General features: G+C 39.1%; 3 protein-coding genes, 1 long non-coding RNA gene and 1 pseudogene across 4 annotated transcripts; 4 read left to right on the top strand and 1 right to left on the bottom strand.

The window, feature by feature from the left end:
• The first annotated feature begins 545 nt into the window (after window positions 1–545).
• Window positions 546–4843, top strand: LOC137740964 (uridine/cytidine kinase UKL1, chloroplastic-like). The gene is made up of 14 exons (XM_088700263.1): window positions 546–852; window positions 1006–1097; window positions 1235–1304; window positions 1504–1622; window positions 1848–1944; window positions 2257–2336; window positions 2513–2707; window positions 3148–3231; window positions 3318–3378; window positions 3643–3694; window positions 3796–3889; window positions 3989–4061; window positions 4380–4462; window positions 4557–4843. Exons 1-14 carry the CDS (start codon window positions 681–683, stop codon window positions 4701–4703), a joined length of 1419 nt encoding a protein of 472 aa, XP_088556389.1. The 5' UTR covers window positions 546–680; the 3' UTR covers window positions 4704–4843.
• Window positions 4844–10219: 5376 nt separating this feature from the next.
• On the top strand, window positions 10220–13164 carry LOC137739244 (receptor-like protein EIX1; annotated as a pseudogene).
• A 2179-nt stretch (window positions 13165–15343) lies between these two features.
• On the top strand, window positions 15344–19246 carry LOC137739650 (S-adenosyl-L-methionine-dependent methyltransferases superfamily protein). The gene is made up of 15 exons (XM_068479296.2): window positions 15344–15658; window positions 15751–15865; window positions 15998–16109; window positions 16210–16254; window positions 16349–16416; window positions 16514–16568; window positions 16672–16751; window positions 16840–16923; window positions 16999–17112; window positions 17477–17595; window positions 17696–17813; window positions 18019–18152; window positions 18247–18400; window positions 18530–18609; window positions 18920–19246. The coding sequence occupies exons 1-15, from the start codon at window positions 15456–15458 to the stop codon at window positions 19002–19004; spliced, it is 1566 nt and encodes a 521-aa protein (XP_068335397.2). The 5' UTR covers window positions 15344–15455; the 3' UTR covers window positions 19005–19246.
• LOC137739651 (chloride channel protein CLC-b-like) lies at window positions 18982–22278 on the bottom strand. The gene is made up of 6 exons (XM_068479297.2): window positions 22076–22278; window positions 21769–21969; window positions 21509–21686; window positions 20889–21421; window positions 19653–20802; window positions 18982–19480 (listed from the first exon to the last, which is right to left on the bottom strand). The coding sequence occupies exons 1-6, from the start codon at window positions 22276–22278 to the stop codon at window positions 19373–19375; spliced, it is 2373 nt and encodes a 790-aa protein (XP_068335398.2). The 3' UTR covers window positions 18982–19372.
• On the top strand, window positions 21122–22568 carry LOC148693981 (uncharacterized). Its single transcript, XR_015966714.1, has 2 exons — window positions 21122–21242; window positions 21580–22568. It is a non-coding gene; the product is annotated as an uncharacterized LOC148693981 (long non-coding RNA).
• Window positions 22569–23789: the final 1221 nt, after the last annotated feature.

Here is a 23789-nt window from a genome sequence, read left to right as displayed (position 1 = left end):
CTTAATAATAATTATCACAAAATCATATAATATTTTCTTGCCTTTTTAATCAAAATGGTCTCTGAGATTGTCATAATTCATCATTTTGATCACTGAGATTTAATATCGACAAAAGTGGATTATGAGATTATCTACCGTCAATCATTTTGGTTTTTTTTTTCTTTATTTAAAAAAAAAAAAAAAAAAACTCTCCGTTAAATTGAATAAGCTACCAGTTCAAGTGAATTAAATGATTTTACAAAAATATTCCCAATTTAATAGAAATTTTTGACGTAAAAAATAAAATAATTGACAATGGACAATCAAAGAATAGTGAGGAGATATAAATAATTGACAATGGACAATCAAGTAAGGACTACTTGGTGTTTTTTGCTTTAATTTGGTTGTTTGCCTCTTGTAAGCTTTCTCTGTATTTTTTTGGTATCTTTGTCGTAGTATTGAAGTATTCAGCTCACCCAAAAAAAAAAAAAAAAAAAAATAATAATAATAAATAAATAAAAATAAAAGAGAAAAGAAAGAAAGCGTGAATCTTGCGCGCCTGTACTGATGGTGACGAAACGGCAGTCTCTGTCAAGCTGAAACTCTTAACATAAATTTTCACTTAAATTGCAGCGTCGAGTCGTTCTTTACCACATTCACTCCGAAACGCAAAACCAGAGAGCGAGAGAGAGTGGAAAACCATGTCGGAGAACGCGATGACGATTGACTACGTGATGGAGAAAGCTGCTGGTCCCCACTTTTCGGGGCTCCGGTTCGACAGCATCCTCTCCTCTCCGCCACCTTCTTCGTCTCCCGGCCCTTCTACCAACCTCGCAGCCGACCCCCACGCCGCCAAACAGCCATTCGTCATCGGTAATCTCACTCCCTCGCTCTTCGTTTTCATTTCAATTTGCATTTCGTTGATCCGTTGCGTCCGATTCAGTCTCAGCTGCAACTGCATTTCAAGTTTAATTCAATTTCGTCAATTTCAATTTCAATTTCGTTGTTGTTACAACGATTGATTAGGTGTTTCGGGAGGTACGGCTTCCGGTAAGACGACAGTGTGCGACATGATCATCCAGCAGCTTCACGATCATCGTGTCGTACTTGTCAATCAGGTTAGGGCTTTGTGCAGCTCCTTCTCGTTGCTTACTTTGCCTTATTATTTCTCTGCATGTACGATTTTCTGTTGTTAGTTGATTAAGCTATATAATTAGTATAATTCTTTGATTAGTTTCATTTGGACATTCTGTAGGATTCATTTTATCGAGGTTTGACACCCGAGGAATCGGAACGAGTGCATGAGTATAATTTTGATCATCCTGGTAATCATTTTACCATTAAAGTTCGAATGTAGTTTCGTGTTGTTGATTTTAGCTAAGGAATTAGGCTGTGTGCTGTGCTATAATGTGCATATCTGACAGGCATGTAGTGACAAAACATGTTTTGTTGGGATTCTTTTGTATGTCCTATAGGAACATTATTCATATAGTTTACTGATTATCTATTGGTTGTGTTTTTTAGACGCTTTTGACACCGAACAACTCTTGGATTGCATTCAAAAGCTAAAGAACGGGCAATCTGTCCAAGTTCCAATTTATGATTTTAAGACACATAGACGAAAATCTGATAGTTTCCGGCAGGTACTCAAATTATTTAGGTGTTTTCCTCCTTCTTCCTTACGAGTACTTAGCTGGTTTTGCATGTAATAGCTTACTGATTACGCTGTACTATTTATTGTTAATATTAATATTCTTCTTCTTCTATTATGGTCTTTATGTTACCTTTACTGCTCATCTCAAGGTCAATTTTCATCTGTAATTGTCGTTTCTCTTCCCTTTTTAGCATCTGGTTTACTGTTTTGTCAGGTGAATGCTTCTGATGTAATAATCTTGGAAGGAATTCTGGTGTTCCATGACCAACATGTCCGCAATCTAATGAACATGAAGATTTTTGTCCATACTGGTCTGATCTCTTTTGTGCAATTCTTGTCGTATCATCATATTTATTGTCCAGTTAGGGTCCTTTGTGGTCTTCACATCTTTTAGATTTCCATAGTTTTGTTTTGCATGGCATGCTAGTTTGAGCGTTACTTGCGGACTTGATATGAAAATTTGAGCGTTACTTGCGGTCTTGATGTGGAATTTTCCTCTTCTTTGCCAGTCGCTGTATGTGTGTGAGGGGGAGGCCTTAACCCTTTTTTTTTTTTTTTTTTTGTTATGCTCTATCTCTCTCTCTCTCTGAATATTTATCTTACTATTTAACATATGTTAATAGATGCTGATGTGAGGCTTGCTCGTAGAATAAGACGAGACACGGTTGAGAGGGGCAGGGACATTAACTCTGTTCTTGAAATGGTAAGACCCGATTTGAACTTGGCTTATAGTTCTTTCCACAGGAGTTGGGTTAGCCATAACTTTTTTAGTAGCGTTGGGTAAGACTAGAGTGGCCTTTTGTAGTTTGTTTAGTAACTCTGCTGAGATTATATCATTTCCATTCCTGAAATCACACTGAGGCATTATGTATTGTGCAGTATGCCAAGTTCGTCAAACCTTCTTTTGATGATTTTATTCACCCATCAAAGAAGTATGCTGATGTGATCATTCCCCTGGGAGGTGAGAATCATGTTGCCATTGATTTGATTGTGCAACATATTCGCACAAAGCTTGGTCAGCATGACCTCTGCAAAATATATCCTAATGTGTACGTTATTCAGTCCACATTTCAGGTATGCCATATGTGTTCGTGTGATTTGTTTTTATATAGACAAATTGTTCACCATCTGTCTTTTTCCGGAATTAGGAATTTGGTATTTGGCTTTGATCGTTGATTCCACAACTCGAGTACGAATGATTTATTGTATAGCAAATCAGTTATGGGTCTTGTTTGAAGTTTAGTTGCGTATGTGTCTTGTTTTTATAATTGAGAAACTTTCTAAACCACATTTTCTGAGCACGTTTTGTGTTCTTCTCGAGTATTTTAATTTTCAGCTCTGAAAAGCATTACGAATCAGATTTCTTGTTTGACTGACCCAAGTAATTTAAGCATATAACTTGCATTGTGATGGACTTGTAACCTTAAAACTTTTCCCAACAGTCTGCAATCAGATGACTATTTGCTCACCTTCATCTCCTTACAGGCTTTAATCTAGTTGTTGTCATTTTTCAGATAAGAGGTATGCATACACTGATTCGAGACCGAGAAATATCGAAACATGATTTTGTATTTTATTCAGATCGGCTAATACGTCTGGTAATTTATATTCCTTGCCTTATTTAAATTTCATAAATCTACCAGAGTTGTGCTTCTATTTTCTGATACTCTGATGTGGCCTCCAGGTTGTGGAGCATGGCCTTGGCCATTTGCCATTCACAGAGAAGCAAATAATAACTCCAACAGGTGTGCTGATTACATGTCTACAATTTCTTCTTACCTCACCCATACTCATTTCATAACTTGATTGCGGCCTGTTCGGTTCAGATTGGGGTTATGGATTTTCCTTTAGATGGAGGGGGTAGGGTGTATTTTGATATATGCTATTTTGAGTAAATGGATAAATCTCGCACAAACATCGATTCATATTTAATTTGCATCATCTGAACTATAGCCTGAAAATGAGGAATATTTGCGAGTCTTTGAAAATTTTCTTTTGTTATATACCAGGATCAGTATATACTGGGGTGGATTTCTGCAAGAAACTGTGTGGGGTTTCAATGTTCGAAGGTGAACGTTAAGTCAGATATTGAATTTTGGAAGTTTTATTTGTCCGGCAGTCCTTTGTCTTTGCCAACAACATTTCCTTGTTTATTATGCCAGTGGTGAGAGCATGGAAAATGCATTACGTGCATGCTGCAAAGGAATAAAGATTGGAAAGATTCTGATTCACCGTGTTGGAGACAATGGAAAGCAGGTACCTTGGTTTTAGAGGAGAAAATCGACCAATGGCTATCTCATCCCTCTCAAACCTTATAAAAAGTTGTGTATAATCGAGCTATTCCAACTTAAACAGCTTATCTACGAGAAACTTCCAAAGGATATTTCAGAACGTCATGTCCTGCTTCTAGATCCAGTCCTTGCTACAGGTAATCCCATTAATCTCTCATAAGCTGGTTAGTTGATGGTGTTGAAGGAAAAATTTCGTCGCTGGTTTTTTCTTCTTCTCATTGTTATACACATCAGTGGTAGGAAGATATCATTTATTTATGTCTTAAGCCATTCCCGTTGAAAGAGCATGTCGTGAGGCATAGTGTACAGTCTGAAAATTCAGTTGGTATGGCACGTTAGCTTTTGCTACCTTAAAACTGCTGTCCAGGTTTTGTTTATTTTTTTATTTTTTGGGCATAGGAGTCTTTGTTATGTGATATGGCGAAGAAGTGACGATCAACCTTAGTGGCTTGTAGGTAACTCTGCTAACCAGGCGATTGAACTACTCATAAAGAAAGGAGTTCCTGAAGCGCATATTATTTTCCTAAACCTTATCTCTGTGAGTTTTTTCTTGATGCTGGTTGATTGCGCGTATTTTGTATACCGATAACAACACATTGACTTAAATGCCATACTATTTTCATCTGCCTTAGGCCCCTGAAGGAATCCATTGTGTTTCCAAACGGTTTCCGTCTTTGAAGATTGTCACTTCAGAGATCGATGTTGCGCTGAATAAAGAGTTCCGTGTCATACCAGGAATGGGTGAATTTGGTGATCGGTACTTTGGCACAGATGATTGATCAGAGATAAGTGCATAATTGTAGATTGTCACTTCAGAGATCGATGTTGCGCTGAATCGATCGTTGTTTCTGAATTTGTTTCCATTTGGAAACCTTCAAGTGTGTATTGGCGTTTATGTCCAAATTCTTTAAATGGTTCAGCTGCTTTTTCTTAAATTGTTTCAACTTTCAACCATGAGCTAACTGATGGTGGAATTTATAAAACTTACTGTGTGATGTTAGTTTCTTGGTCCTCATGCAATTTGTTTAAAATTTGGAAGGTTTTTAAGAATGTAGGAGCTTTTTTGTTGCATTTGGTCGCGTCTAGTAGTTTCTTTGAACAAGGGGACCTATAAATGAACAATGATTGAGTGCCTAGGATGAGGAGGAATTTCTATTCAAAACTCTTCGTGTTTGAATTACAGAGCTTTGGGTTTATAATCAAAACTGTTCATATTATAATTCACTTTGTAACGATTATCTCTGCAAAAAATGAATAAAAATAAAGTCGTTTAGTGAGTTTATTGTAACAAATACATAGATGGTTTATAATACTTTTACCAATTATTATACAGTTTTGACGACTAAACGACTTTAGTTTTAATTGACATTTTGCAAAGGCGATCTTTATAGAGTAATGTATAATATGAACGGATCTAATTATAAACACAAAGTTATATAAATTGACAACAAACAGTTTGAGTAGGAACTCCTACTCATCCTTTTAGTAACCAAGTGTTATTCCCTATTAATTGGATAATTTGGGTATTGTCTGGCTTGCATATTTCTTTTAGGGATTGAGAATGCAATTGTAACAGCATCTCAAGTTAATCACATGTTAATACGTTTTTTAACTTTTTTCATATGAATGCTTGATTGGCGCCGAGTATCATAACACTCTGACATTCTTGTTATAGGGTTGCAGGTTGCCTTTATCAAAAAAATTTATCTTGTTCCCGGTTATATACAAGAATCTCTCTTTAATATCCTATTGACTGCAATTGCGAATTTCGACTTACAAAGTCATTGTCATCGATCCCACGAAACTTGGAATTCCACTGAATACAAGACTTCCAACGGATTGATACTGTGCCGTAATCATTGACTTGGAAGGGCTGTGTCAAGATTGACCCCGTTTGACCCGTTCTCAATGGATTTCCAACGTGTGCCATGATCTTCAAATAGTGGTTTTGAGGCACCTCAGAGCAACTTAAATAATACGTATATATTACTGTTGTTGTATTCTGTTTTGTACCGATAACACAAAGTTATATGGACAAAAACTTAACACATACTTTTAGATATTTGTCATACGTATAAAACTTACCGTGTGATGTTAGTTTCTTGGTCCTCATGCAATTTGTAAAATTTGGAAGTGTTTTAAGAATAGAGGAGCTTTTTTGTTGCATTTGGTCGCGTCTAATAGTTTCTTTGAACAAAGGGACCTATAAATGGGACATGGGTTTTCTTCGGATCCATGTATCCTAATCCTAGGAATTCATCAATTCGGGCCATTAAAATTTAATTCAACGGTTACAAACATGAGTTCATTTTAAAAGTTATAATAACTTTAGTCGTTGGATCAAATTTCAATGACCCGGATTGATGGATCCCTAGGATTAGGATCCATGGATCTAGAGAGGATCCATCTCCCTATAAATGAACAATGCTTGAGTGCCTACTCAAGGATGAGGAGGGATTTTTATTCAAAACTCTTCGTGTTTGAATTATAGAGCTTTGAGTTTATGATCATAATCGTTCATATTATAAATCACTTTGTAACGAGCATCTTTGCAAAAAATGAATTACAAATAAAGTCGTTTAGTGAGTTTATTGTAGCAAATACATAGATAGCTTGTAATACTTTTACCAATTATTATACAATTTTGATGACTAAATGACTTTAGTTTTAATTGACTTTTTGCAGAGACGATCTTTATAGAGTAATGTATAATATGAACAGATCTAATTATAAACACAAAGTTATATAAATCGACATAGAACAGTTTCATTAGGAGCTTCTACTCATCATTTGAGTAACGAAGTGTTATTCCCTATTAATTGGATAATTTGGGCATTGTCTGGCTTGCATATCTCTTTTCGGGATCGGGAATGCAATTGTAACAATATCTCAAATATTTTTATCATATGAATGCTTGATTGGCTTCGAGTACCATCACACTCTAACATTCTTGTTATAGGGTTGCGGGTTGCCTTTATCAAAAGAATTTGTCTTGTTCCCGGTTGTATACAAGAATCTCTCCTTAATATCCTATTGACTGCAATTGCGAATTTCAACTTACAAAGTCATTGTCATTGATCCCACGAAACTTGGAATTCCACAGAATACAAAGACTTCCAACGGATTGATACTGTGCCGTAAGCATTGACTTGGAAGGGCTGTGTCAAGATTGACCCCATTTGACCCGTTTTCAATGGATTTCCAACGTATGCCTTGATCTTCAAATAGTGGTTTGTGTTGGAGTTTGTGGCCAAGTGGACTATCCTCCAAAATGCCTTTCGGCTAAAGAAAGAAAGAAAACATCTTTCCTTATTTCAAGGAGGAAAAAAGGGAAAAGCAAGGAGGAAAAAAGGGAAAAGTAAAAGGAAAAAGTTTTGGTGTCTTAAACACCCGTGAGGGCTCATTTCGGTTTAAAAAGGAGAGTAGTAGAGAGCAAGAGAAAAAAGAGGTGAGAGTAGAGAGCTCATTTGCCTTTGCAGAAAAAAAGGAGAAGAAATAGTTCTTTTTTGCAGAGAGCAAGGGCAAGGGTGAGAGAAATCAAGAGAGCTAGAGTGAAAGATCTCTTGTGAAAGAACTCTTGGGGTAGAGTGAGGCTCTTGGGAAAATTCTGTGAGTGGGTGTACAAGGGATATGGGATTGGGTTATATCGATTTAACTCATGTGTAACTTGTACTGTTTTTCTCATAGTGAAGAACAATATCTCTCCGAGGACGTAGGCAGATTTTTGCCGAACCTCGTAAATTTCTCGGTGTCTTTATTTCTTGTATTTTAAACTATTCAACTGTGGGTTTGTATGTTGGTGAAGATAATCAGCCAAGGCACAACAATTGGTATCAGAGCTTTGTTGGAAGCTTTGGTTCATTGAAGGTTCAGATTTATTATTCACCATGATGACTACAAACATGTCGTTTTCAGTTGAGAAGTTTAATGGGAATGGCAGTTTTACTCTCTGGCAGATGAGAGTAAAGGATGTCTTGACTCAACAAGGCTTGGTTAAAGCTTTGAAGGGAAAAGATGGGAAGCCTAAAGAAATGACAGATGACCAGTGGGAGGAGCTGGAGTCGCGTTGTGTTAGCACGATTCGACACTGCATAGCTGATAACATTATCAACAATGTTATGGATGAAGATTCTGCGCCTGCACTATGGGAGAAGTTGGAAAAACTCTATATAGCTAAGAGTTTGACCAACAAGTTACATCTGAAGAGGAAGCTGTACAAGCTGAAGATGGATGAAGGCGGGAATCTCATGGACCACATGAATGTGTTCAATGGATACTTGGATCAATTGAGGAAAGTTGATGTTAAGGTTGAGGAAGAAGATAAAGCCCTCTTACTTCTTACCTCACTTCCAGATTCGTATGAGAATCTTGTGACAACCTTATTGCATGGAAAAGATACAGTAAGTTTGGAGCAGGTGCAGGCTTCTTTGGTGTCTTATGATACACAAAAGAGGAAGACCATTGTTGATGGTGGGCACGAGACTGTTTTAGCTGTTCAAGGTTGGAATCATGGAAGAAAATTGGGAGGAGGATTTGAGAGAGACAGCAGGTTCAAATCAAGCTCCAAAGGCAAGGGACCACAATGCTATGACTGCAAAGAATTCGGGCATAAAAGGATAAATTGTCCTTTGAGAAAAAGAAAGGATGATCTTGGTCCAGGTAGCAGCAATTTTGTGGCGGAAGACTTCGAGTATGCCCTCTAGGTACTCGAAGCAACACATCTCCTGGTGATGTATAGTCTCAAGTGTTGCAGGGGTTTTGCAGCAGGTGGAGCTATGGGATTCACAGGTGATGAGATGGTCCTGAAGAATGAGAAGTGTGAGGAATGTTTGTCTGGCTCGACGGGTGTTGCTGGAAATGGGTGCACTGACAAGTTTCCAAGTTGCAGACAATGAAGAGGAGGAAAACCTGCTGGAGGAGACGAGGATGTGTCGAGATCCTGTCTGAAGCTAAATTTTTTTTTTTTGCTTGCAGCAGCTGCACATGCATTGGCAGTGACTGAATCGGAACAGGACCAACGAGGTTGATTCAGAGTGTGCATGCTGGTACGTAAGGCCAATGGACTTTGGTACAGCTTGGCCAAGGTGGAGATTGTTGGAGTTTGTGGCCAAGTGGACTATCCTCCAAAATGCCTTTCGGCTAAAGAAAGAAAGAAAACATCTTTCCTTATTTCAAGGAGGAAACAAGGGAAAAGCAAGGAGGAAAAAAGGGAAAAGCAAGGAGGAAAAAAGGGAAAAGTAAAAGGAAAAAGTTTTGGTGTCTTAAACACCCGTGAGGGCTCATTTCGGTTTAAAAAGGAGAGTAGTAGAGAGCAAGAGAAAAAAGAGGTGAGAGTAGAGAGCTCATTTGCCTTTGCAGAAAAAAAGGAGAAGAAAGAGTTCTTTTTTGCAGAGAGCAAGGGCAAGGGTGAGAGAAATCAAGAGAGCTAGAGTGAAAGATCTCTTGTGAAAGAACTCTTGGGGTAGAGTGAGGCTCTTGGGAAAATTCTGTGAGTGGGTGTACAAGGGATATGGGATTGGGTTATATCGATTTAACTCATGTGTAACTTGTACTGTTTTTCTCATAGTGAAGAGCAATATCTCTCCGAGGACGTAGGCAGATTTTTGCCGAACCTCGTAAATTTCTCGGTGTCTTTATTTCTTGTATTTTAAACTATTCAACTGTGGGTTTGTATGTTGGTGAAGATAATCAGCCAAGGCACAACAGTTTGGCATTCTGTTTTGTGCCGATAACACAAAGTCACGTGGACAAAAATTTATACATGTTTTTAGATATTTGTCACAGAACGAGACAATAATATTATACTGGTGTAATGTGAAGAAAGTTGGGGTTCAATACTCATTCTCCACATACCCCTCACGTGTGGCGAATTTTCAAGCTTAATACATGGACATCATAATTTGGGTGACGTGAAACACATGTAACCATTTGACTTCACACGTGAGACAACCTGTTCTGATACCATAAAGAAAGTTTGGGTTCCATCATAAAACCAATTGGCAATATGGGAAGTAGCCCAACTCTTTATAAGTTCATGCAAGATCCCTCCTCTCATTAACGTAGGACTCATTCTCCACACAATGGAAGTCACGCAACACTAAGAGTCAAGACCACTGACTTGGAAGTTTAGCGACTGTGAAGGGGCAGCCATACACCATGCGCCTCCCCATTTTCCTTGAAGACTTAGAAAGTTCTTCTTAGAAAAATGACAATGTTTATACTTTTTCACACTTTAAATCTTGCAGATATCTTGAGACCTGCAAATAGTATCTCATTGCTTGCTCACATAAGAAGTATGGTTCACAGAAGTGCTTCCGTCCAACTTTTTTCACTTATTGTACTGTCAGGATTTCTGTTCTTTGAAACCACAACTTGGTTTCTACAGTGCTGATCTTAACGTGGGATGCAAGGAAACTGAGAGGAAAGCCCTTCTTGAGCTCAAAGCCGGTCTCACAGATCCTTCAGACCGGCGTTTGTCTTGGGTGGGAGAAGATTGTTGTCAATGGAGCGGCGTAGGCTGCAACTACGTAACTGGACGTGTGACCAAGCTCAATCTCCGCAATGAATTTTCAGATGGTGAGGATGGAACAGCGCACGAATTTGGCGGTGAGATCAACCCTTCTTTGCTTGTTTTGAATGATTTAATTCACTTGGATTTGAGCATGAATGACTTCGAAGGTGTTCAAATTCCAAGCTTCATTGGATCACTAGAGAAATTGGAATACCTCAATCTCTCTAGTGCATCTTTCGGTGGAGTCATTCCCCACAATCTCGGAAACCTTTCGAGATTGCTTTCTCTAGACCTCAGCTATTATAATTTTGAACCGGTTGCGAATGAAATCCGTTGGCTTGCTCCTCTTTCTTCCTTTAAGTACCTAAACCTCGGAGGAGTAAACCTAAGCAAGGCTAACTCATATTGGCTTCCCACTGTCAATATGCTCCCTTCACTCGTTGAATTGCATTTGCCATCTTGTGGTCTTTCCGTCCTTCCTCTCACTCTTCCTTCCATGAATTTTGCATCCCTTTCAGTTCTCGATCTCTCATACAATGATTTCAACTCCATATTACCTCCCTGGTTGTTAAGTTTGACTAAATTAGTCACCCTAGAAATGCACTCGACCAGTCTCCACGGAGCACTTCCAGAAACATTTGGCAGTTTGACATCTCTTCGGATGCTTGATTTGTCGGAAAACTCAAACATTGAAGGACAGTTGCCAAGAAGCTTGGGAACGCTATGCAGTTTGCAGACGGTAAATCTTCCTATCAACAAATTTACTGGCAAGATTACTGATTTCGTTGATAGTTTGTCTACATGCTCAAACAACCGCTTAGAGAGGCCAGATTTGTGATATAACAGCCTGAGAGGAAAACTGCCTGATTCTCTGGGAAATCTTAAAAGCTTAAGAATCCTCAATTTGTGGCATAACTCATTTCAGGGTTCGATCCCAAGATCTATCGGAAACTTGAACTCTTTGGAGGAGTTGTACATTTCACACAATCAAATGAGTGGGATCATCTCCAAAAGTCTTGGGCGGCTGTCGTCGCTGACTACACTAGATATCTCGGAAAACACATGGGAAGGTTCGATTACATAAGCTCATTTCACGAAACATGGAAGCCTAAGAGAGGTTGAAATATATAACATTTCCCCAAACATTTCCTTAGTTTTCGACATTAGTTCTGATTGGATAGCTCTCTTTAGACTGAGATACTTGATCATTAGGTCATGCCAACTAGGTCCTAAATGTCCTACATGGCTCAGAAATCAGACTGAGCTGGTCACTCTGGTACTCAACAATGCTAGGATTTCAGATACCATACCGGAGTGGTTTTGGCAGTTGGATTTCCGGTTAGATCAACTAGATGTCGCTTATAATCAGCTAAGCGGCAGGGTGCGTAACTCATTACGATTTATCAAACCTGGCAATGTTGATTTGAGTTCAAACTGCTTCGAGGGCCCTCTCCCACTCTGGTCATCAAACATAACCATGTTGTATCTTAGAGAATCTGTTTTCTGGGCCAATTCCTCATGACATTAGTGAAGTAATGCCCTCTCTGTTGGATCTAGACGTTTCTCGGAACTATTTGAATGGAAGCATTCCCCTGTCCTTGGGTAAGCTAAGCCAATTAACAACCATGGTTATCTCAAATAACTAGTTGTCTGGTGAGGTTCCAGACTTTTGGGACAATATGCCATCATTGTACATCGTAGATGTGTCGAATAACAGTCTTTCAGGTTCAATCCCAAGATCCTTAACTTCTCTTACTTCACTCAGATTCTTGATACTCTCTAGCAACAACCTTTCGGGCGAGCTTCCTTCCATGAAAAACTTCACGTTCATGAGGAGTCTTGATCTTGGTGAGAACCATTTCTCTGGATCTATTCCGGCTTCCATAGGAGAAAGCATGCCCTCTTTGTTGTTTTTGCGTTTGAGGCTCAACTTGTTTAGTGGAAGCATCCCTTCGCAGTTATGTGGCCTTTCAAGTCTCCACATATTGGACCTCTCATACAACTATATTTCCGGAAATGTTCCCCGTTGCATAGGTAACTTAACTGGCTTCAGACCTGAAGTCACGGATAAAGTTACAGGTGACTATCTTTACCAGGGAAGATTGAAGGTAGTGGCCAAAGGAAGAGTGCTCGAATATGACTCCATCCTCTACCTCTTCAATAGTGTCGATCCTTCGGACAATAACTTGTCAGGAGAGATGACATTAGGCCTAACAAGCCTTACAAGGCTGGGGACTTTGAACCTGTCCATGAATCAGTTGACAGGAAATATCCCAGAAAAGATCGGAAACTTGGACTGGATAGAAACTCTCGACCTATCGAGCAACAAACTTGCGGGTCCAATTCCACAGAGCATGGTTAATTTAACATTTTTGAATCATCTCAACTTGTCACACAACTACTTGTCCGGGGAAATCCCAAGAAGTAATCAGTTTGAAACCCTCGTTGATCTGTCCATTTATGAGGGCAATACAGGTCTTTGTGGGCATCCATTACCAAATTGCCAAGGCGACGAAGAAACACCTCAGGTTCCAGGTGGAGGTGGCGAGGATGATGACAGTAGGCTCGATAAGCTGTGGTTCATAATCAGCATGGTGATAGGTTTCTCTTTCGGGTTCTGGGGAGTTTGCGGGACTTTGGTCATCAAGAAGTCTTGGAGATGTGCGTATTTCAACTTTACTCACAAGGTGTATGCATATGTATTAGCCATTCTGAAGAAAATATCATAGAAACTATCAAATGTGAAAGCATATGAAAGCAAATAAGACCTGAAAACTTCTTCTTGTTGTTCGTATTATTATTTTGGTAAGAGAGAATCATAAATATCTTATGAGTTGTGGAATTTTACTCTTCTTCCCATAATTGTATTCAGGCAGCGAACTCTTAGTTTTCTGGAAGACGAAATTCTTGTGTTTTTCTTGCAACATCTAATTGTTTTTGGTTGCTGATTTCGCGAGACATTCTAAGGATTAGTTGTAAAACTTAAAGAACTCAAGGTTTTCCCTTCAATGGCAATACCCATTGCAACAATGGTTTGCATATATTTATAATACTACAGATTACATCCAGGGTATTGAAAACCTATTTACAAGGAAAGTTTGAAATTCAAAAAAAATACAACGGAAGCCAATCAACGTGTACTGCAAAACCATATTTCAAGCATTTGAAAAAGAGTTGTAAACCTACGCTGCTACTTCGTGGATAAGTGTTGAGATTGATCACAGCAACTTGAAACCGTTGTAACAGACACTGAAGTAGGACTTGGTCTAACATCCCCCCGCAAGCTGACAGGATGAGGCACCACTGGAAGCTTGGATACCAGAAACTTGAACCGTGATGACAACAGTCCTTTGGTAAAAAGAGCGGCAATCTGATCTCGAGAGCAAATGAAATTAACTAATAGCTGGCCTCGAACAACATTCTCTTTAACGTAATGATAGTCCACCTCCAAGTGTTTTGTTCTTGAGTGAAAAACCGGATTTGAAGCTAGGGCAATGGACGACACATTGTCACACCATATTGTTGGTTTGACAAAATGCAAATGCAAATCTTTGAACAAGGACCTTAGCCAAGACAACTCAGCGGCTGTATAGGCAAGTTGCCTATACTCCACCTCCGCACTCGACCTAGATACAGTTTTCTGCTTCTTTGAACTCCAACACACCAAGTTCGAACCCAAATAAATGTGAAACCCACCCATGGAATGTCTTGTGTATGGATTTCCCGCGTATTCTGCATCTCAGTAAGCCATGAGTTGCTCACCACCAGGTTTATACACAAGGCCATGGTTGTACGTACCCTTTACATATGGTAGAATCCTCTTGGCTGCCATCCAGTGTGTGTTCTTTGGAGAATGCATAAACTGGCATACCTGGTTCACGGCATATGACAAGTCTGTCTCGTTATAGTCAAGTACTGCAGGACACCAACTACGCTCCTGTACATCTCCGGATTATCATGTGGTTCACCATCATGCTCAATGAGCTTTTGTCCAGAAGGAACAGGTGTAGAGATTTGTTTGGGATCCACGAATTTTGTACGTCTGAGCAAACGAGACATTTGTCGAGGGTTGTTTCCTGTTAAACGTGTATCATCTACATACTGAAGGCAACTGATATTAGGGATTTTCTAGTCACACCACCATTTAACTCTTGGCAGCCAGAAAATTAGTGAAAGTTTTAATTCTAATTATGTTCGCGTCTGAAAAGACAATAATTGTAAATTTTGGTTTCGAGAAAATGTTCAGACATACCAACACCGGAAAGTTTGGTGAATTTTCGGTGACGATAAGCCGAAAACAACCGGGGGATAAATTTTCATCTTCACCGCACTTGGGGGATATATCTCCGTAGACACAGGAGTGGCTGTCATAAAACGAGGAAAATGTAGATGTTATTGGAACTTTTCATAACAACAACATTATGGTTGACGACTCCATGTCCAAATCTTTCACCTCTTGGTTTTTCCACGACGGCATATAATCTTTCACCTCTTAAGTGTTTTCATTTCTACAGCACTGATCATGAGGTGGGATGCATGTATTTTGAGAGGAAACCCCTTCTCGATCTCAAACAAGGCCTCGTGGATCCTTCCGACCGAGTTTCATCTTTGGCAGGAAAAGATTGATGCAAATGAAGTGACTTTCGTTACAAAAGTTGACTGAATAACAGGTGATAATTTTATAAGGGAATTTCAAAAACTCATCTACTTGTTAAAAACGCCCTTAATATATTAGAATATGACCACTTTTGTCCAAGAATAGGCATTTATGCTAGAAAACGAACAAAATTAACCAAACCCAAATTGGTTGATTCAATGTCACTACCATCATTAACAAGTGGACTAATTTGGGACAAAAAAAGTTTGACGACCAAAATTGAAGAACTGCCATGACTCCGGGGAAATTTTGTAATTAGCAGCTTTCACGTTTTTTAACCGTTGAGATATTTCTACCAAAGTCCATCAACATCTGTTTTGTCTATTATCTATTCCCGCCACAGGGCAACGGCCGCCGGACAACATGCCTCTCTGCTTCCTCTCCGTCCGTCCTCCTCCGCCTCCACTCATCACCTGCCACGTGTCCCCAACCGCAGTGCGTCCCCCGCCGTCCGCTTCAGCACCACCACAAGTACCAACAAGACTACCTTCTCTCTCACTGAGCCCTAGCTCAACCCCTCCTCCGCCGCCGCTGACCTGCGCCCTCCACTGCCCGCACTTCGAATCGTAACTCTCAGCTCAAATCCCTATTTGTTTATTTTCTCATAATTATTGTTCGTCTTGATTTAAATTTTGTTTTCTGTTCGGTGTATAATCAGGTGCTCCGGGTGTACGCACGAGTTCAATCTCCACCGTCCGGTCATCGTCGACGAGGCGACGGAGTTTTTCAAGACAGTTGGAGTCTCAGATTTCACTTTTGACAGTTGCAAATTGGTGCTTTACTTAACTTCTTTTTCCCCTTAATTTCGTAAAGTTTAGGCCTTTTCTTAAAATTTAAATAAAAAGAAATATCTCTCTGGTATTGGTTAGGGTTTTTATCTTGATATTATCTGGGTTTGGTGTTAGTGGGGATGGCGGTGTCGCGCAAAGTTAGCCGTTCGTGGCTCACCGGAAACCCCCCTGATTGGGCTTTATCAGGAGGGAACTCATAATGTAGTAGATATTCCTCAATGCAAAGGTCCCAATCCTAATGACTTTATATTTGATAAATAATCCTTGGATTAGTGCTAAATTCTATATTTTTAGTTTAATTTGTGTTTTCTTTTCTGTTTTTGCAGCTCATCATCCAAGTATAAATGCTGCTGTGGAGCTGCTTAAACAAGGTCCGTTTTTCGGTAATTAAAATTCAATGTTACCTGCTTTCATTTCCAGTTTTTGAGTCTTGAATCGTTTAATACTTCTTTGTATAACATTCAGGTATTACTGAACTACACGTTGAGCCGTATGATGAAGATGAGGGGACAGGTGATTTACGATATGTGCAGGTGACTGATGTGATTCAAAATAATGAAATGGCGCATAGAAAACATGTTAGTAAGTTGTAGTGTTTTGGAATTCAATTAATAGTGGTGTTGTGTGCAGATGGCTGTGACAACACACAATACTTCCCTTCCTGCTTCCGAAAGATATAAGAATGGTTAGTAGCTGAATTTATCAGAGTTATTCTAGAAAGAGCTTTTGTGTGATACACAAATTTTAATGTGAAATCTGATTAACATAGAAATTACATCTCTTTCTAGGTAAAGTGCAGGTAGCTTTAGTATGGAATTCAAGAAATGAAAATTCCCCGAATACAGAGAAACTGCAAGCCTTGGCTAATGTGAGCTAGCTACTTCATTTCATTGTTGTAAATGTTTTCTTTAAAAGAATTATATTAAAGAATAAATGATCTGCATGCTTGTTTCCAGTTCATATGGAGAAATGGTGGGCCGAGGAGCACGGTCAATCTGATTCACTCTGTATGGGCTAACTTTCAGACATCATCTAACAATGTGAGTCCAAAGGGTTATTTTTAGTGAGTTTTTACTAAGTTATTTGAATTTACTTTATGTTACTCGGTGATGCAGATAATCTTTGGGAATAGATGGAGACATCTTTTAGGAGAAAGAGACTTTTGGGAACATGTTGGAGGAATTGATATTTCCTTGGCTCCGTCCAGTTTTGGCCAAGCAAACACAAGGGTATTTTAAATTTATTATCCAACTATTCAAATTTTATTCAAATGCATAATTTCATTTCCATCAGCATCAACTTCCATTCAAATTATGAACTTGCAAATTAAAGCCGTATCAACCACTTAAATTCTTAAAACAAGAAAAAGAAAAAGAAAAAGAAAACCCTTAGAATGCGCAGATATTATGTCATATATTAGTAAGTGTATACTTAAATCTCAAAGGCATCATAATTTGAAAGATGTAAAGTGTAAACAGAATGAACCTTTGGTTTAATAGCGAACCACCTATTGAACCTGTTTTCTGAAACTTGACTACGGAAATCCCTACATTTCCACTCACTATCTCGTGGTCTAATGCTACTCCATTCCAGGCTTTTGATACCTTGCTCCGGAAGCTACAAAAATATGTCCCTCAGGGAGCTTCTGTTGCTGATTTGTATGCAGGAGCTGGTGTAATTGGATTATCATTAGCTGTGACAAGAAAATGCAGGCAAGAATTGGGATAATTGTAAAAACACTGGTATAAAAACTCAAAATTTCTTTCTTTTTGTTTTTATATGTTATAAAATGGAGTTATAATTGCTGTCTAGGTCTGTTCGATGCATTGAGATTAACAAAGAATCAAAAGTATCCTTTGAGAAGTCAGTTGACCGCCTGCCAAACTCGGTAGAGAGCAGCATCAGCTGGCATCTTGCAGACACTTCTAAAGTTAGTATAGTAACCTTTTGAAAGTTTATGATCATATATTTCTGAAGTTGTTACCCCAGGGTCATGTATGCAGAGATCCCAAGTTTTTTTTATATCTATATTATAAGTTGTATAAAGGAATTTTTACAAATTTCTCTGTTATTCCATTAGGATTGCGTTGGAATAGTTGGGAACTAACTTTATAAATTTCTCACAAATAACCTAGGACCCTCTTTCTTGGATCATGGGATCAGATGTACTTGTTGTTGATCCTCCTAGAAAGGGACTGGATGCATCTCTTGTTGATGCATTGCGGAGTATAGCTTCAGCAAAGCGTAAAGCTAAGTCGTCCTCAGATAGGTTAGGCCATTTCTGTACTCAAAATATTGAAGTCAAGGACCTCACTGGTGGTCCTTGTGGATAATTAATTCAGCTCGTTTATATGTCAACTCAGTTCAAGCTCAAGGGGTAAGGATGAGAAGAGACCATGGATGCTGCGTGCAAAAGAAGCTTCAGTTCAGATCGGAAGCGAAATTACTTCAGAAGATAGTAAATCATGGCCTCAAACCCTTATTTATATAAGTTGTGGATGGGAAAGCTTCAAAGAGGTATAAAGTTGTTGCTATGATATTTCATGAAATTAGATTATTCTCTGCTCTGATTATTCCATCCTGTCTTCGTCTACTTTATTGTTACCTTTTCTTCCTCTACCTAATTGGGGATTAATGTTTCAACAGGATTGCAAGGATTTGTTGTCTAGCAAGGCATGGCACTTGGAAAAAGCCCATGGCTATAATTTTTTCCCTGGAACCCAGAGGTATGTATCAGTTTCTTCTCTTTTGACTCCTTTCTCCTTTCCAATATATGATGCATCTCGTTACATTTCTATTGGGTCGAAATTCTGGATAACTAATTTTTGTGATATATTATCAAGATTGCCAACATTTCCTTCAAATGCTTTTTTCTTCCTGGTTCTTATCGAGGCAGACCTCTCAGAAAATCCAAGCTGTTTGAATGACTAAATTAAATGTAGCATATATTATACTTTTAATTTGATACATATTCTCATTTCCAGATTATTTTTTTCCCATTTGTGCATGATAAATGTTCTTTTGCCATGATTGCAGCATCGAGGTTTTAGCTGTGTTCAAGAGGGGCCAAGGAAGCCCAAAGAAAAAGAGAACAGGAATAAAGCAGAAGAAACGCTTGTAAACAATTCTGAAAGTAGGATTTTGCAGTGACTTTCAGTGATGATTGCTTGAACTTTGATGGCCGCTTGAACTTTTTTCTGGGGTTATTACAAGAAGACTAGTGGGAGTATCTAGTAGAGAGAATGTAACAAAACCAAATCTTCTGTGTTGCTTTCCCTTTTGCAGAAAGGGATTTTGTTCGCCATCGGCTGAAACTTGTGTAAAATGAATAGTTAGAGATGAATGAAATTGCAATTTGTTGTATATCTACCTGACTCCTTTTGAATTGGATGAAAAGAATAAATAATTGGTAGAAAATTTTTAAAATGAAGAATGCATTGTCTTCCACCAGGAAAGCTGCTAGTTCCGTTGGCTGAGGAGAAGACGTTTTCAGTTCCCCTTCTCGCTGCCTGCAGATTTTGTGAGATGTGGAAAGGCATTCAAAATATTGTAGGCTATTAAATCCTGCCTGGTTAAGATCCCAACCACTGGAGGCACCTACAAATGGAGCACACATCGAGGTTAGTGATATTGGCCTTTACAAAAATTTTAGTGTACCATGTATAATAACTATGCTCAATGGACAGAATAAATATGCTCGTGTGCAAGTTGTAACGCTCGTTAACAAGTACATGGTGTTTAGTAAAACGAGAATGATTGCTAAACTCACCCCGGATGGTTCATAGTTTGGCACAATGAGCAAATGGCGAAGTCCCACTTGCCTGAAAAGAACCATAGCTTTTGCCACAGACATGCCTTCCATAACTGTGTAAGGTGTTCTATTGGTGAGTGGATGCAGATCTACATACATCTCCATTTCGTCCCTTGTCACAGCCACCTCCTCGATCTTCTCTTCTCTCTCGGCCAACTCAACCGAGGTAAATTTCTCTCTTACTTCCCACTCCTCTGTTCTTCTTTTCTCTCTTAGGAACCATTTCTTTTTCAGCACCTGAACAAGGTGAGCTCGAAGAATTAGTCCATGTACTTCTGTTGCCCCAACAGCCAATCCCATTGGCGGCACCACTTCTTCTACAACAGGGAAACCATTGTGTGTGGTGTTTCGCAGGACCTCCACAATACGATCCACCTTTTCAATTCCACAGAGGGTGACTACTGGCGGCTTGGCATCAGCAAGCTCACCTACTGTCAGATTTCTCATCCATGGTTCTGGACTTGCCTCCAAGAAAGGCAAACCTTTTAAGTGCAGTATAATCTCATAGATGCTCGGGTTGAAACTGTCTCCAACTGTTTTGGAAATCAGGAGGACAATCATTGTTATGGGCAGTAAGAGGAGGTTGTTGGTGAGCTCAAGAAATATGACACATAGTGAAACGGTCATCCTCATTGACCCTGCCATTAGGGAAGCTGCGCCAAGAACAGCGAAAAGCCCCTGGTCAATGCTCGTATATGATTGCATGGCAATTCCAAGCAGACGGCCATAAGCTGAGCCCATAAGGATGATGGGAAGGAAAAGTCCAGATGGCACAGCAATTCCAAGGGTAAACAATCCTAAGATGCAATATAGTACGAAGAAGATTAGGAGGGATAAGGGACGATACTCAGCGGAAGTGTTTGTCGAAAAGATGTTTCGAACTGCATCATCATTGGTGGCAAGGAGAAGAGTAGCTAGGTCATTGTAGTGGCCATCTGGGCAGTTGAACTTTTTGTAGTTTCCAGATCCTTCATTGGTGGGACAGACGGACTCTGAGAGAGAGGAGTTACAGGGTGTGCATTCGACAAGGAAAGGGAGACCATATAGGCATGCAGAAGTAAAGAGTGATACAGTGAGACTGAGGAGCAGCTTGTGAACTTTTCCCTTCCTGCCAGAAGAGTAAACCAAGAAGTAATTAGTATCGAATTGACATCGTGGTGTGTCAGTTTTCATATTTGGTTTAGGGTTGCTTACTGATTTATGAGACTGTATAGTCTGAGGATCTTGTCGAGAAGATAGTTGTACATGCTTCCCGAAACTCCACCAATAATGCCAATTACACCTACGGGGATGATGTCCCACGCATGGTATGTTACAGTAACAGTGCTTACGTCGAACATGATAAGCCCTCCTTGCCCGAAAAGCCCACATTCCCCAGAATTGCATATTTGGATAAAAGTTCTAAGCACCACAACCACAATGGCTGTGCTGAAGAAGGTTCTCCAGAGAAGGGCACTCCTCCACCAAGTTGCCACCTCTTCAAGGGCAAACAGTACACCACCCACAGGAGCTCGGAAAGCTGCACATACCCCAGAGGCAGCACCACAGGTAATGATATCTCGCCGGTCACGGTCATTGTTGAAGTAGCGGAGCCAACCCCATTTAATACGGTAATTGTCAGGTCCCCCTTGACCTAATAAGGAAGCAATGCAGCTTCCAATGTGCACAAGAGGCCCTTCTTTTCCAAGATCTAGGCCTGCAGAGACAGCCCCAATGCTTCCGAATATCTGCAAGATGAAAGTTTTTGTGCCACTTAGCTTAATAAATTATGAAATTATATGAAACCAATGTTCAATTGAAAAATGAAAATCAACCTTGACAATCATTGTTGTCGCACCAAACATATTCGGTGTGTCAACTCCGTTGAGATATGCTTTGATTTCAGGTATACCGGGTCCAGCTGCAGTCGGAGCAAAACATACACAGAGAACAGAAGCACTAGCGGTCAGTAGAAGATTGGCCCCGGCTATAAAGATGAACCCCATCAGGTACCTACACCACACGATTCCCATATTGTTTACGCGATCATAGGCATTTCTACAGACTATAATATAATATCTGGATTGCAACAAACCTTCCTTTCTCAATGAAACTAACCGCGGCAAGAAGCTTGTAGCCGGCAATATTCTCAACAGCGAGGTTAATGAGGGTGGCGATTATACCAGTTAGGAGTCCAACAAGGAAGGCAAGGATCCATTTCAAAAATACATACTGCAAGACTTGGAATTTGGATTTGCTTCTCCAATCATGCTTAAACAGATCGTTCTCATTGATCCTGCATCAAACCAACTTCCATTCAATGTGAAGAAGGTCAACATAATAAGGATTCAGGTTCTTCTTTTCGATATGGAAAACTAGAAACAGGTTGTTCAAGTCGTTACTCGTAGTCCAAGCTCTCGATATGAGAGACTTTGGCTCCAACCATAGCCAGTGGAGTGGAAGAAACTGTCCGGTTTCTCTTGAGGAGGAGTGGTTGGTGGAGAGCAATGCTCTCCGGATCTCTTTCTTCTGCACCAGTTTCTTGCATGGTTTGGGGAACTACAGCTTCGGCGTATTGGTTCGATTGTTCCTCCATCGGGCTCATGGAAGCTGCAGAGCGAGAGAAACAGAGAGCTCTCAAACTCTCAATCTCAAGTGTAGCTACACGTATTGACTAGGATATTAGATTTGGCTAGAAGCAAAGAACTGCTGGTATCACGCAGTCCATATTATATTGTATAATTAAAGAAACACGTATCGATTGACACTTGTTTGATTTTGTACATAAATGATACATGGCAACAGTGGCACTGCTCTTATGTATAATTATATATGCCCATGCATATCACATGTATAATTAATTATGAAAAATAGACGAAGTCTTTTTGACAAAAAGGGCGACCCTAAGTGATAAAGGCTTTCCGCTTTGCGAAAGTCTAGAAAATGTCTATCCTACGCAGTTTTATTTTTGTTTTGCAAATAAGCTGTTTTCATGACTCGAACTCGTGATCTTTCGATCACAAATAAAAAAAAAATGGTATGAACCTTTTTTTTGTTAAAAAGAGTTCGATATTTCATTCATTAACAAAAAAAGCGTAAAATCACTTCAAATTTTAAGAGCGTAAGATGTAGTTAGCCCAAATACAGTTACTGGATTGATAATCTGCACAAGAGGCCTCCCTGCAAAAATGTGCACAGTGAGTTGTGTTTGGATATTCCATATTGACAAAGAAGAATTTACATAAAATGTCTTTGTCACGTGTTGCTCCACTTTAATAATACGATATTATATTTAAAATAATTTTATGCAAGTTACTCTTGCTATCGACTCCGTTGACATTAATCAAATGATACATACACCTTACACATGATTTGTAATCCGAAACTTCTCAAAATTCTGCCGTATCTAGAAAGATAGATTTGCACAAAATGTGACAGCCAGTCAACCAATTGAGCAGACACATGTGTCAACATCTAACCCTAGGCTCATACAAATCAACGGTGGGCATCAAATGTGACCTTTGGGGTGATTGAAAAGGCAACTCATCAATTTCAATCATTAGAATCTAAAATTTGGATTTTGTATATTTGTCGACGAAACCCATGGCCACTAAATTATTGAACGATGCTATTCACATATGTTTTTTAACTCTAATGTATTTCTTTTAATTTTTTGTGATAGATTCGAATAAATTAAAACAGATTAATAAACAAAAACTAGGACCTATAATTTTGGAATTTTTGTTTTCTTCATGTTTAAATTCGATTAAATTTGGACTGTCTCATATAAATTATTCATATTAGTACTCCAAAAACTTAATTGTGCGCCCAATTTGTTTCCATTTAGAAAGAAAAATACTCTTATAAAAAGTACATAATTAAACTTTTAGAGTGCTAATTATAACTCTAATTTTTTTCAAACGATTAATATTTTAATTACAAAAAACTACCTCAAGTATGGGTCAAATGACACTTTCATACCTCATCTTTTAAAATTGACAATGTCATACCTTATCTTACAAATTTGTGTCAATGTTATACCTTCCGTTAGCTTGGCCGTTTATTTCTCAGTTAAATGCTGACGTGGCTTGATCCGGGACCCATTTTTATTAAAAA

This window comes from Pyrus communis, chromosome 9 (assembly GCF_041283825.1).
Source record: "Pyrus communis isolate YQ-2024b chromosome 9, ASM4128382v1, whole genome shotgun sequence".
Lineage (NCBI taxonomy): Eukaryota > Viridiplantae > Streptophyta > Magnoliopsida > Rosales > Rosaceae > Pyrus > Pyrus communis.
This window is presented reverse-complemented; position numbering and strand designations above follow the sequence as displayed.